This window comes from Telopea speciosissima, chromosome 4 (assembly GCF_018873765.1).
Source record: "Telopea speciosissima isolate NSW1024214 ecotype Mountain lineage chromosome 4, Tspe_v1, whole genome shotgun sequence".
In the NCBI taxonomy this organism is placed as follows: domain Eukaryota; kingdom Viridiplantae; phylum Streptophyta; class Magnoliopsida; order Proteales; family Proteaceae; genus Telopea; species Telopea speciosissima.
The window spans coordinates 34,888,747-34,903,385 of NC_057919.1; the positions used below are offsets into that span (position 1 = coordinate 34,888,747).

The 14,639-nt window shown below is 41.5% G+C and overlaps 1 protein-coding gene across 1 annotated transcript; it reads right to left on the reverse strand.

Annotated features, from left to right (window-relative positions):
- Positions 1 to 2,172: 2,172 nt before the first annotated feature.
- LOC122657798 (probable xyloglucan endotransglucosylase/hydrolase protein 23) lies at positions 2,173 to 3,737 on the reverse strand. Its single transcript, XM_043852592.1, has 3 exons — positions 3,438 to 3,737; positions 3,165 to 3,358; positions 2,173 to 2,627 (listed from the first exon to the last, which is right to left on the reverse strand). Exons 1-3 carry the CDS (start codon positions 3,720 to 3,722, stop codon positions 2,210 to 2,212), a joined length of 897 nt encoding a protein of 298 aa, XP_043708527.1. The 5' UTR covers positions 3,723 to 3,737; the 3' UTR covers positions 2,173 to 2,209.
- Positions 3,738 to 14,639: the final 10,902 nt, after the last annotated feature.

The window sequence follows — 14,639 nt, forward strand, 5'->3', positions numbered from 1 at the left end:
CCTTGTTGATGGTAGTAGCCCGTAGTACCTGGACTTCCGTGTTGGTCCTTTCCCATCTGGGCTAATCAAGTGAGATGTAAGGTGGCCGGCCTTGGGATGGTCTTCCTACTTGGACCGAGACACGTGGTGGCTCACAATTGGCCGGTGTGATTTTGGGTTTATCACCTTGCAACCAATGCTTTGTTGAGATTCTTGATACCCAAAGAAGTTCTTGATATCTGTGAAGCTTCATAAGAGATGCCCTGGCAATGGGAACCTCCGCTTCTCCTTTTCCTTCCTTTCCTTCCCTTCCTTCTATTCCATCTCTTTTCTTCACTTTCTTCTCACATATGGCAAGACCCTCATAAATGTTAACTTCAAAGCACACCTACCACACTTTTTTCTTCAATAGAGTACACCTACATAAAGGAATTGTAGATGATGAAGGTAAATGCACAACCTCTTTTCTTCCTCCTCCTTCCTTAGGAATTGTAGATGATGAAGGTAAATGCACAACCTCTTGTCTTCCTCCTCCTTCCTTCTATCTTCTTCTTCCTCTTTTATTTCATAGACCTTACAAAGATTTACAATAGAAGCTCCCCTACCTTGTTGAACTCAAGGCCTTGAGGGTTCTTTGGGTAGCAAAATTCAGTGTCTACAATGAAAAAGACGTTCAAGGGCGATTCCGTTGGTAGCAGTTCTAAGTTAGCCATCTACTGCACTTTAGTCCATATATGAGGAAAGGAATTTTCGTATTTTTCAGAACACATTTGAGTTGAGACCAACTGTCATTAGGCATATCCGCCTGGATGTGAAAGACTATTGTTAAGCTTCTCCTCCTAAGGGATCCAAGTCCTCTAGGAACCTCTTTCTGTTTGACAGATGGGGGGAACACCCCATTTGGACCCTTTGGCCTAAATCTCAACGTGCTTTTCAATAGTTCTTGCTTTGTTGCTTAGTTCTTGTAGGGGCTGGTCTCTCCTTAGGGGATTGCCCCAAGGGTGGGGCAGTAGTTGTTCCTCACATTGTCCTAGGGGATTTTGGGGGCCTCTTTGGCTCTCTTAGGGTATGTCCCTGAGCTGTATTTTGGGCTTCCTTCTTCTGTTTATATATAATTTTCTTTCTCTTCAGCAAAAAATTTGATATTATTTATAAGAAGGAAAAAAAACTCTGGGTACTAGGGGTAGCACTTGTTTTAATGAAGAAAAAATAAAAAAGAAAAACTCAGATCTATCAGTGTGATGTCAGTCTCAAATCTAAATCTAAGGGACACCATTGCATGCATAAAATGAAAATGGTTAGGACATAGGACCAAGGCAAATCCACCGCTTCAGACCTTATGAAAGTAGGATTTGCTTTAACCAATATGATTACTGATCACGCAATCATTTTAGATCGGTCTTAAAAATGGTTAATGAAAATGAGATCCCAAAAAACAAAATCTAGGGCAAAAAAGGCTCTTAGGGTGCGTGGCGCCTACGCCAAGAGACAAGAAAGGCATAATGACCGCCCTACCCCTTGAAGAATGAAAATTTTCACCCCTGTTAGATGCTCCACCACTGCTTTCATTGGTTCCACACTGGTGCAAGGGCCATGCAGCCTGATAGCGATCCCCTCCATCAAATTTATAATGGAAGGATAGGTTCTATGGTACCTTCCCCCTCCCTATTCCCCCCCTAAAAAAAAAAAAAAGAGGATAGGTTTTATTTGACTTTCTAATACTAACAACTAACAATTGAAAAGGTTCCCACCTACTTTAAAAGAAACAGAAAAAAACAATATAGGGAATAAAACTGTTTGGGATGTGCAATGTGCCCAGACACAGAGGGGGTGAAATGATCACCCCACCCCCATGAAAGGCATAAATACGGTCTATATTGATGCTTTTATGCACGCTCTCATTGTGCTCTACCTAGCATAGGAACCACACTCCTTGATACAGAACCCATTCCCAATAAAATAAAATCTGCCACAAGATTCAGATGTGGAAATTACACATACATTTTTTTGGAGGAAGCGAAAAGGTTCATTGATTCATTCCAAGTGTTCTATTACATGTTTAATCGGATTTATCCTTGAAATTGTTTAAATGACAACTAAAAGGATACCAAATTAAAAAAAAATTGATATAATATACTTTACACAAATAAATAATAAACGAATATAATATAAGAAGAAATAACCCGTCTTGTGTATGACTAGTAACTATATATTATCTCTATTTAAGTCTTTAGTGTTGATTGGCAGCAGCACACTCTCGAGGAAGGCCTTGAGGGAATCGTTTAGTATCAGTGCAGTAGTTATAGATCATGTAATTCTTCTGCACCCATTTCAATTTCTCTTGGCTACCTGAATCCAACTCTTGGGAGAGCCAGGCAGTGTTGTTTGAAGCAGAGGAGGCAGATTTGGAGCTGCAAGAAGAAGACCCAGAAGTAGAAACAACACAGCTGGCTTTGGCATTGAAGTTTCTGTAAGAAGCAGTGAATGGAGCTAGGTTCCAATCAGTCTTGATGAGCCCCCCTCTTGTCGCCCAATCGTCGGCGTTCCATAGACTGGAGTAGATCCTCATTGGTTGGCTCTTTGGAAAGGGAACCCCAATTGACTCCTTGTTCTTGAACTCTCTGATAGGAGTTCCATCCACAGAGAAACTGAAACACAAAAGACAGAGAAATCAGAACAATGGGGTTCTTATAGTTTTGTAAAGAAATCAATGAATTTGGTGTTAAGAAACAACGTCCAGAAGTGACGATTTAAAGAATGAAAACGACAAAAAGAAGAGAAGAAGCAATACACACAAAATGCACAACACAAAGGATTTACGTGGTTCACCCCCAAATGGGAAGCTGCATCCATAGTCGAGCCGAGCAACAAAAGAAGTTTTCACTATCTCTGAAATGTTACAAACCCTCAACATCAACCCTCCTAGATAAAAGAACAATATATAGAGAAGCCCTAACCCAGAAAGTACAAAAATACCCTTAGAATATAGAATGACCAGTCGGTCAGGGTCGGATCAAAACTAAACATATGTCGAAATAGATATCGATTTGAAGGTCTCCATGAGCTCTACACGAGCTCGTTTTGAGACCGAAACAGCCCTCCGAAAATCCTATGAACCACTTTTTGGATCGAAATCAGGCTTCACCAATAACATTTGGGTGGTAACAAGGGTTTGTATTGCTTACATAATGTTTTGTCGATTCCAGAGGATGGAGTAAGTGTGGAAATCTGCAGTTGGGTCGAACCAGAGATGGAACTGCTGCTCCCTGTTGCCTTTGCCTTGGCTAAACACATTGGTGTGAAGAGTGTAAGGATCTCCACTGAGGTTCCCTAAGAACTCAAAATCTATCTCATCCCATGTTGCCCCCTTGGAAGATAACTGCAACACAGTTTAAAGCTAGTGAGTATAAAGATCACATTTTTATAAAGGAAAGCTAATGAAGAAAGTGAGAGCTTACATAATAGGCAGTGACGGTTCCAGCAGAGTTGCCAGGGACAAGTTTGAGTTCCATATCAATATTCCCAAACATATACTCTTTCTTGGATTGAAAGCCAGACCCAGAAGCCTTGTCAAGTGACAAAGTGAGAATCTTACTATTGTTGAGGATCTTACCACGGCCATCTCCCCAAGTGATTTCAAAGTCTTGGTAGAAATTAGAAGCAGAGGCCACCATTAAAGAGGTAGCCACTAATGCCAACACCATTACAGGGAGTTTAGAAGGAGCACTAGCCATGGAAATCATAGAGCAAACTTGGATTTGGAAATCAGAGTTTGATATTTGAAGTTCGAAGTGAAAATGGACGATGGGGATGCTCATTATTTATATAGCCTTACGAATCCAGAGAGAGAGAGAGAGAGAGAGAGAGAGAGAGAGAGAGAGAGAACGTGAGTGGAACGTTCAGAGTTGGTGTACGTCGGTTGAGTATAAATGTTTGAGAGCTGTGCACAGTTGGCAGCTTAAGAAGTAAAAGATAATCCAAATATCCAAGGGACGCGGTTTTAGTGGTTTGGGAGACAGAATTTGAGAACCTGCTACGAGTCTACTTAGCATTTGCCTACTTGCCTCCAAGCTTTACGACTATGGGGTCGCTGTCGGCGGCCTACTCTTGTTTTTTTCGGTAAATTGGCGGCCTACCCCATGAGAAATTTTTCGGGTCCAAATTCAGTAATCTTTGCCGTGGGAGTGGAGCCTGGACTCACAAAAGGGTAGGGTGGGAATGTGGGATCCATTTCATCCGTCTTGATTTCATAGGTTAAAAAAAAAAAAAGGGAAAAAGTAAATTACACTTTAGAGTTTGGATAGCTTACGTTGAGAGAAATTATGCTTGAGATATCTTAGGTTTGTGATGAACCCAAGATTATCTAGACCAATCAGGAGCTGCCACGTGTATCAGTCCAAGAAAGAGCCGTCCTAGGCCCAGAAGAGAACCAACACAGACACGAACCACAGGTGTGGGTCCCAGGCGAGGCCTCCACAGGGGCGGCCTCACAGGCGTAGCTCCCCAGGCGTAGCCTCCGCAGGCGTGGCCTCAACAGGTGTGGCCTCTACGGGCGTGACCTCCATAGGCGTGACCTCCATGGGCGCGGCCTCCATGGGTGCGGCCTCCCATAGGCGCGACCCCCTCTTCACCAAGTTCCACGTCACATTACCTTCGCGGACACCACCAAGCCTACGCTCCAACCATCACAGCAGACATACGCCATCTCCAGGACTCTAGGCCACCGCCTAGAAGTCACGTCACCCTAACGGACTCTAACGCCAAAGGTGCTATCATCACCCGCAGGTGTCTATCTATTAAGGATCCCAACACCACTGGGATACTCCCTCCCGCAAGGAGGCGACCAACCATGGAAGAGCCCTGCTACCTAGGGTCTCTATCCACTCTACGGCTCACTCGCCATCAAACTGGGACTCTCCACACCGCCACACTCCGTTATAAAAAGGAAGGTATGCGACTCCATCAACCATCTTGAATACTATTATTCATCTGTTTGCTCAGGAGATCTGACTTTCGCATCGGAGAGTCCTAGGCCGGAACCACACCGGTTCTCCTTTGTCCTCCCCTGGTTCTTTTGCAGGTTACGGCACTCGAAAGGACCCATCGGAAGATTTTGACACAATAGATTGGCACCGTCTGTGGGAACGACGCTAGCCATAGTAGCTACTAGCTTGTTTCCATAACTGTTCAATCATAGCACCACAGGGTAAGAATACTACTCCCTCCACCAACAATGCCCCAAGGAACGGATCACCTCATCCAGAGAGCTCTCGTCGTAGAGCCAATGACCATAACCATGTCTCTCTGGAGAGGGAGATCCCAGACGACGATCAAGTTGCGGTAGTCGAACCCAACAACGAAGTGGTGGTGGAGGTAGTACTTGACCCCAATGCACCAGCGACTGTGGGTCAGATCAATGACCTACAGGGACAGATCCTCGACGACCAACAACTCTTTCGCGACTACCTGAGGCAGCGTGCAACATCACACCGTCGCAGGACGGACCCTCGACAGGAATAGAGCCCTAGGAGGTCGCCTCCCAGGGGTGATAGGTCAGAGAGGCACGCCAGGCAGCGGGGGGAGCCTTCCCAGCTTCCCAGACGAACAACAGACCCTCCAACGCGGTCGGACCGGGGGAGAACACCATCACACCGATCCGTGGTACCTGTTTGAGTTAAAATAAAACCGCAAGCGTACGGGTCAATCGTAGCTACGGTTCGAACACGAGGAGATATACGCTACTCTATTTAACTAACTTACAAGTAATGCAAAGTGAACCAAATTAAAGTGTTAAATTAAACTAATTAAACTAACAAAAATCAATGCATCCTAACTCATAAGCATCTAACAAAATTAAGGGATTAAATCGGCGTCCTAACACATGAGCATCTAACCTATCAAACTAAAGCGAATTGAAAGGAATAAAAATGCAGCCACACATACTAACCACATAAAAAGAAATAAGGGAATAAAAATGCATTCATAAACCACAACCATATAAAATTAAAATAAAAGAAATAGAGGGGGAAGAAGAAGAAGATAGAGAGAGAGATAGAGGAGATGGAGAATGAGATTGAGAGTTTAGATAGTAAAACCTGGATGTGCTTGTATGAATGTAATTGAAAAGCTTGAATACTTGCATAAACTTACCATGGCCTCCTCTTCTAAATCTTCAAGTCTTGTCATCAACTTAAGAACTTAGACTAGAGGGCTTAAAACCTAAACTAGAATTAAGAAATTACAATCCAATTAAAGACTTAAATTGAAATTAAAACATAAACTAAACCTATTATAACCATTAAATGAAAATAAAAAAAGCAAACTAAAACTTAGAAAAGCCAAAAATCACAAATTAGAAGGAGAAGAAGAGAAGAAAATTTCACTAAGTGAATGAACAATTTTTACAAGAGAGGTAGGGGGTATTTATAGGTGGAAGAGAGGAGAAGAGAGAAGATGGAAGTGTAGGAGAAATATTCCCTAAGAAAAGAGAATATTCTCTTCTCTTTCCTCTTTTACATTGCCTTGAATTCTAAGAAAAAAGAAAAAAATAAAAAGAAGAAGAAGAGAAGATTGTTTACATAGACCTTCTATTTCTAGAAAAGTAAACTTCCAATTCTAACAATTGCTTCATTTTCTTTGTAGATATCTTCTCTAAGCAATAAAATCAAAGCATCTTTGATTTTTCAACCTTTCATAAATGAGAAAATATAAATCTATCCCAAGTAGAATTCCAGAAGTGCCCTTGAGAAGTTGGAGGAGAGAGTAAAGGTGATGACAAGGATTCTTTCAAGAATAAATAAAATACCCATTCTATCCTTCAGAAAACGTGGAGTATGGGGTGCTTATATAGGCCTCACCATTGTGTTCCTTGCGAAAAATCACCCAAAATAGACCCAAATTTCGTCAAATTCAGAGTTGGGGAACCCAAGATATCTCAAGTTGAAGTTGGACTGTCCAGAGCCTTCCAAATGGAATCTTTCGGGTACAGTAAGTAAATTCTGATAATTGCATTAAGACCCCTGGAATCCGAACTTCCGCTTCACTTTGTCCCCATCCAACTGTCAATAATTATAAATAAACCCTTGCAGACCATTTTCGCGTGTCGTTACGAAAACGGCTATAACTTCTTCGTTTCAACTCGAAATCAAGTGCTGTTTGAACCGTTGCGAAGCTGACTCGATGGGCTATGCATCCATACTATTAACACCTCTAAAAAGCTTTAAAACATCTCATTTGCATCATCTCCTCCATTTTCACAATAATTCACCTAAACCTTAAAAAGCACAAGAAAGCACCGAGTAACTCTGTCCAATGTGGTAAAATGTATGTTTTATGCTATAAGATTTCACACATAAATGTGCTCATCAGATTCTCCCACACTTGAACGTTACTTGTCCTTAAGTAAAGCAGAAGATAAACTAACCTAGAATGCAAAAAAAATCCTAACTCACTTTCGTAGGAATCACGGTTGCACTTAGCATGTGCAATAAGCCTTTTAACCCCTAGGTTACCCCTAGTGGACGAGTTGTGTCTCGTGGGTGTTTACAGTGAATATACACCCAAAATTCAGTAAATCAAAAAGAATAATGTAATTTTTTCTCATGGCATAATTAAGATAGGGCACACAATCTCAAAAAAATACTCAACTAAAGATTAAGGAGCCAAAGGTTCCCCCACACTTGAATTTTATCACCCCACATCAATTCAAGTAACAAGGATGCATCAAGGTCAAGGGATCTCCTCATATTTTCTGAACACTACTCATCTTCAAGTAAACCACTCATAGCACTGATGGAACCAAAGACTTCGACATTGAGTATTTTCTACCATACTTTCTTTTCTAGGCATTAAGGCAAAAGCTATTTTTTTTTTCTTTCTCAACAACAAACTCTTTTTCTACTCTACTATTGTTCTCTGAATGACATGGTGGAGCGTACACCAGACACCCAAATACTTGGTAGCTTTGCTTTTTGCATGTATCCATAGGACATTGAGACATTGATGCAAGAGTTTTTTTTTTGTTTTTGAGTTTCCTTCCAAGGAATTTCGATCAAGTCACCCTGCTTCATGAGGCACAGTGCCCTGTCTAGTCCCAAGGAATTCCACTTTTCTTTCTGTTTCTCTCTTTTTTTTTCATTTTTTTTTCATTCACTTTCACTTTCATGCCTTGCCACAAACAAATTGGTCTCAACTACTAGCCAAAAGATCAAAGGGGTCCATAAACACATAGAGGAATCTAACCATCACATGAAGTAGCACTCATATTTTCAAACTCAATCCCCATCACCGGATACAAACCAACTACCATCCTTGAAAAGGAATTTTTTTATTATTTCGCATGCTAGGGCACCTAATTTCCTCTCACTCTAGCTTTGCAAATCGAAGAGACTTATGCACATAACCAAAAACTGTCGTCACAATCAAAATTCACAAAATTCACAATTAAAGTTCAACACCCCCCCACACTTAATTCATGCAGTGCCCTCAATGCATGCAGAAAAAAAAAGAATAAGGACAAGGGAGGGGATACATACCAGGATATCAGGGGTCAAGGTAAAGAGGCTCATGGAGATCCATGACCTCTTCTTCAACTAGAGTAGGCATCTCTATGTACGGTTTCAATCTTTGGCCATTGACCTTGAAAGTAGCTCATGTACTTGGATTGAGGACTTCAACACCCCCATGAGGATAAGCTTTTTGAACAATATAGGGGCCATCTCATCTAGAACGCAGCTTACCTAGAAAGATATGCAAACGAGAATTGTACAACAAAACTTTCTGGCTTACCTCAAAAGATTTTCTCAAAATGTGCCTATCATGGAAAACCTTGGTTTTTTTTCTTGTAAATCCGGGCATTCTCATATGCCTCATTCCTAAGCTCTTCCAACTCAGATAGTTGGAGTTTTCTATGGGCACCTGCAGTGGGTAGGTCAAAGTTAAGCTTCTTGATAGCCCAAAAGGCCTTATGCTCAATCTCTATAGGTAAGTGACATGCCTTTTCATACACCAGACGGTACGAAGATTAACCAAGATCGGTCTTGAAGGCTGTCTTATGGGCCCACAACGCATCTACCAACCGATTAGACCAATCCTGACGGTTCGGGTTGATGGTTTTCTCAAGAATTTGCTTGATCTGCCGATTTGAAACCTCAACCTGGCCACTGGTCTGGGGATGATAGGGTGTGGCCAACTTATGGACGACACCATACTTTCTCATGAGGGCCTCAAAAGACCGATTACAAAAATACTTGCCCCGATCACTAATGATAGCCCGAGGAGTACCAAAATGGGAGAAGATGTTCTCCTTCAGAAATTTCACAATCACCTTGTGGTCATTGGTCATACAAGCAACTACCTCAATCCATTTGGACACATAGTCCACAGCAAGTAATATGTACATGTTACCAAAAGAGTTAGGGAAAGGCCCCATGAAATCAATACCCCATACATCAAACACCTCAACCACCAGATTTGGGATGAGGGACATCATATTTCTCTTAGTAAGACGCCCTAAGGATTGGCATGAAGAACATGCCTTGCAATAAGTAAAAGTGTCTTTAAACAGACTAGGCCAATAAAATTCACACTGTAAAACCTTGGCCACAGTCTTATTAGGCCCAAAATGGCCTCCACAAGCCTGATCATGGCAAAAAGATAAGACAGATTGTTGCTCATGATCAGGGACACATCTCTGGATTACTTGATCTGGGCAGGTCTTAAAAAGATAAGAATCATCCCAAAAGAAATACTTAACTTGTGAAAAGAAACGATTCTTATCTGGGGTGGACCAATGTGCAGGTGTCACACCCGTAACTAGATAATTAACAATGTTAGCAAACCAAGGTTCACTAGACACTACCATCAGATACTCATCAGGAAAGTTCTCGTTGACTCGAGAATCAACAGTCAAGGAATTAGGCAGCCGGGATAGATGGTCTGCAACTAAATTTTCACACCCTTTCTTATCTCTAATTTCAAGATCAAATTCTTGTAACAAAAAGACCCACCTAATAAGGCTAGCCTTGGCATCTTTCTTCTGCACAAGATATTTGATAGCTGTATGGTCAGTATAAACAATCACATGTGATCCAACCAAGTAGGGCCTAAACTTCTCTAAAGCAAACACAACAGCTAAAAATTCTTTCTCAGTGGTGGTATAATTAAGCTGCTTATCATTAAGAGTCCGACTTACATAATAAATCAATTTATTGATTCTTTGCCCAAGAACAGCCCCTATAGCAAAATCAGAGGCATCACACATAAGCTCAAATGAAACTGTCCAATTTGGAGCTTGAATAATGGGGGCTGAGGTTAAAGCTCTTTTCAATTGCTCAAAACTATCATGACACTCAGAAGAGAAATCAAATGGGCAGTCCTTTGCCAAAAGAGAAGTGACAGGTCTAGCTATCTGGCTAAAGTCTATGATGAATCTCCTGTAAAAACCTGCATGGCCAAGAAAAGATCTAATGTCCTTCACACTCTTGGGTGATTGTAAATTGGCAATAAGGTCCACCTTAGATCTATCAACCTTGATCCCTTCTTTGGACACAATGTGACCAAGAACTATGCCTTGTTTTACCATGAAGTGACACTTCTCCCAATTCAGGACCAAGTTCTTTTCTATGCATCTTTTAAGAACCAAAGAGAGATGATGCAAGCAATTAGAAAAAGTAGAATCGTGAATAGAAAAATCATCCATAAATACCTCTAGGAAGTGCTCAACCATATCAGAAAAGATACTCATCATGCACCTTTGGAATGTAGCAGGGGCATTGCAAAGCCCAAAAGGCATACGCTGGTAAGCAAAGGTTCCATAAGGGCATGTGAAAGTGGTATTGTGTTGGTCCTCTAGAGCAATAGGAATTTGGTTATAGCCTGCATAACCATCAAGAAAACAATAATATTCATGACCAGCTAGTCTTTCTAACATCTGATCAATAAAAGACAAGGGGAAGTGGTCCTTTCAAGTTGCCGCATTCAATTTCCTATAGTCAATGCACACTCTCCATCCCGTTTGGATACGGGTTAGAATCAACTCATTATTGGCATTCTCAACTATAGTGACTCCTCCTTTCTTAGGCACAACCTACACAAGAATCACCCATTGGCTATCAGAAATAGGATAAATGATACCATGATCCAAGCATTTTAGGATCTCTTTCTTGATTGCCTCTTTCATCACAGGATTAGCCCTCCTTTGGGGTTCCCTAGAAGGTTTGGAACTCTCCATCAGATGTATATGATGTTGAACAATGGAGGGACTAATACCTTTGATGTCAGACATGGTCCAACCTATGGCTTCCTTATGGTCCTTTAGAAGCTTAATCAATTCTTCTTCTTGAATAGAAGTCAAATCAGAAGCAATAATAACAGAAAGAGTATGATTATGTCCTAAGAAGGCATACTTGAGGTTGGAGGGCAATGCCTTCAACTCTAATATGTGGGGCTCAATAATAGAGGATTTGGGAATGGAAGTGGATAGGGATCCAAGGGGCTCTAAAGGTGGTTGGATGCTTCAGACCTCAGATAAGGGGGTATCATCAACACTCTTCAATTCCTGCATACATTCTTGAAATCCTGAATCAAAATCAATCTCAAAGAACGTATCAATATCATCGAAAAATCCTTGAAGCATATGCACCTCATCATCCATATCAGGCTGCTTGCCCAATCTAAACACATTGAAGTCAACAGAAGTATTGCCAAAAGATAATTTCATGAGGCCATTCCTGCAATTGATTAAAGCATTACTGGTAGCTAGGAATGGCCTACCCAAGATGATAGGGATTTGGTCCTTGAAGTTGGTCGTAGGTTGGGTATCTAAAACAATAAAGTCCACTGGATAAATAAATTCTCCAACCTTCAACAGGACATCCTCAATCATTCCCTTAGGAACTTTAACTGATCGATCTGCAAGCTGAAGAGTGATTTTGGTGGGTTTCAGTTCTCCCAATCCCAGTTGTTGGTAGACATGAAAGGGTAAGAGGTTCACACTTGCACCAAGGTCCAATAAGGCATGATCAATAGTAGTATTGCTTATAGTGCAAGAGATGGTGGGGCTACCAGGATCCTTATGCTTGGCTGCTACTGACTACGAGATGAGAGAACTGATGTTAGCAGCCAAGAATGCCTTTTTGGGCACATTAGTGGTCCGCTTTTGGGTGCATAAGTCTTTGAAGACTTTAGCATAAGCGGGGATCTGGACAATGGCATCCAACAAGGGGATATTCACCTGAACCTATTTGAACACATCCAATATCTTCTCCACAGAAGGAGATTTCTTGCTAACCAACCTATTTGGGAAAGGGACAGGTGGGGTATAAATTCTTTCAGGGTTGGGCTTTTTAACTTCCTCAACAGAATCCTCTTTGGTTTTCTCAACCAAATCATCTGAAATATCTTCAGGTTCATCAGACGAACCTGGAACAGTAGGCACTTCAATGGCCTCTTCAGAAGGGGGAGAGCTAATAGGAGTATGAGATGGTACAGACTGAGGTGCACTAGCCTATTGATACTCACGGCCACTCCTTAAAGCATATACAACATTTACCTGTCTGGAGGGCCCTTAGTGCTGTTGGCCTTGTACAACATTGGTTGGAGGAGCTTGGGTACCTTACTGAATATAAACCTGATGCTTAGGATTTGGCTTAGGTTGGCTAGGTAACTTCCTTGTTTTCCTCTCATGCAGGATTGTGACAAGCTGGGTGAGTTGTTTCTCCATGTTATTGTGGTTTGTCATGAGAAGAGCTATCTTGTTGTCCATCTCATTCAGTCTTGTTGCCTCTCCTGTATTGGTAAACCCTGGGGGTTGCTGATAAGGTGCAAGGAGAGGAGGCCTAGAAGAATTAATAGAAGGTCTTGGATGAAGACGAGGGGGGAAAGGGTTAGGAGATAACCCTTGGTTTTGTGATGCAAAGTTGGGCCTTTGGACACCAGGCTGGCCTTGATGGTTAAAGTTGGATGGGCCTGCTTGGTTCCCTTGATTCCAGGAGAAATTGGGGTGATTTCTCCATCCTAGATTGTAAGTATTGCTATATGGGTTATTTTGGTAGAGAGCACTTACATTCTCAATACTAGAATTGCCCACCAAGGTGTTGGGGTATTTCTCAGAAAGGTGTCCAGGGGTTTGGCACCAATTGCATACCGACACATGGTTGACCTGATTAACTGGTATAGACTCTTTAAAAACTATGGACTCCAACCGTTTTATGAGGCTGTCAAGTTTGGCCTCCTTAGCTGGCATACCCTCAATGAGATACCCCTTAGTGGTCCTTTCAGCCTCTTGGGAAGATTCCCATTCCCTAGTCTTATCAGCCAAGTTGGTTAAAAATATCCATGCATCATTCTCCTCAGAAAAAGAAGTAAAGCCTGCTGGACACATGGACTCTACAAGTTGCTTGGCCTGATAATCAATACCCTTATAAATAATTTGGCATAGTTGCCATAAGTTGAAACCATGGTGAGGGCATTCTAAGAGGAGGACCTTGAATCTTTCCATGAATTTAGAAAAGGACTCATGTGGTTTCTGCCTGAACTGGAGGATGTTACTCTTAAGCTTATTGGTCTTGTGAAGAGGGAAGAATTTTCTCAAAAAGACAACGGTGAACTCATCCCATATATTAATGGAGTTTGTAGGCAGTCCATAAAGCCACTTATTGGCCTGGTCTTTCAGGGTAAAGGGTATAAACCTAAGCCTAACTGCATCATCAGTCAAATTCTAGACCTTAATTAAAACACAGACCTCCTCAAATTCCCTAAGGAAAAGATATGCATCCTCATTAGCCATCCCATGGAACTGAGGTAGCATGCTGATGAAGTTGGTCTTGAGTTCATAATTGTTTCCTGTAACAGGTGGTAAGTTGATGCAAGAAGGCTGTGCATCCCTAGTAGGGTAAAACCTATCCTTAAGAGTCTTGGGTTGTTGGTCACCCATGGTCAACGGTGGGGTTAAGGGTAGTGGAGAAGGTGGTATTCTAATAAGACGATTAGATGAATCACGAGTCCACACCATAGTCACCTAAACAGATATGAGGTCTCCTTTATAAAAATTAAAGAAAAAAGTAAAAGACTTAAGAAAAAAGTACTAAAAATAAGAGGGAGCCCAAGGTAGATAGTGCATCTATCCCTCAAAAATCAAAATAATGGTTCCAAAGCTGTAAGGATGCCATATAGGTTGACAGCAAGGGAACCCATATAGTCTTCTATAGCCACCTACGGGCGACTCCAAATGGATTCTGATGTAGAGTGGAGGACTACTATACGTTTATGTTTCCAATGCTCTCACTATGTCGCTTTTCTGTTATCAAGAGTGGTCACCTCCAAAGATAAGTCACATGCCAATCCACCCAACCAAGTCAAGATGTAGCGTTATAGGTAACTTAATCCTATGAGGGACACCAAAAGATGGAGGGTTGAAGCATATGAAGGACTTTAGATTGGGCGCACACTATTTGAAGCAGAAGAGAAACAAGAAGAGGTTTTCAAAAACTGATTTTTTTTTTCCAGAAAAAGAAGAGAAAATAATAAACTAAAACACTTCGAACTACTTAAAAATCAGATAAATAAAATAGACAATAATCTCCCCGGCAACGGCGCCAAAAACTTGTTTGAGTTAAAATAAAACCGCAAGCGTACGGGTCAATCATAGCTACGGGTCCAAC

What these genes read in the sequence shown, in the direction of transcription:
- LOC122657798 (XM_043852592.1), bottom strand. Translation starts at nt 3,722, where the DNA reads ATGATTTCCATGGCTAGTGCTCCTTCTAAACTCCCTGTAATGGTGTTG. An exon ending in GAACCGTCACTGCCTATTAT is followed by an intron (nt 3,359 to 3,437) that starts GTAAGCTCTCAC and finishes ACTGTGTTGCAG; the next exon opens with TTATCTTCCAAGGGGGCAAC. An exon ending in TGGAATCGACAAAACATTAT is followed by an intron (nt 2,628 to 3,164) that starts GTAAGCAATACA and finishes TTTGTGTTTCAG; the next exon opens with TTTCTCTGTGGATGGAACTC.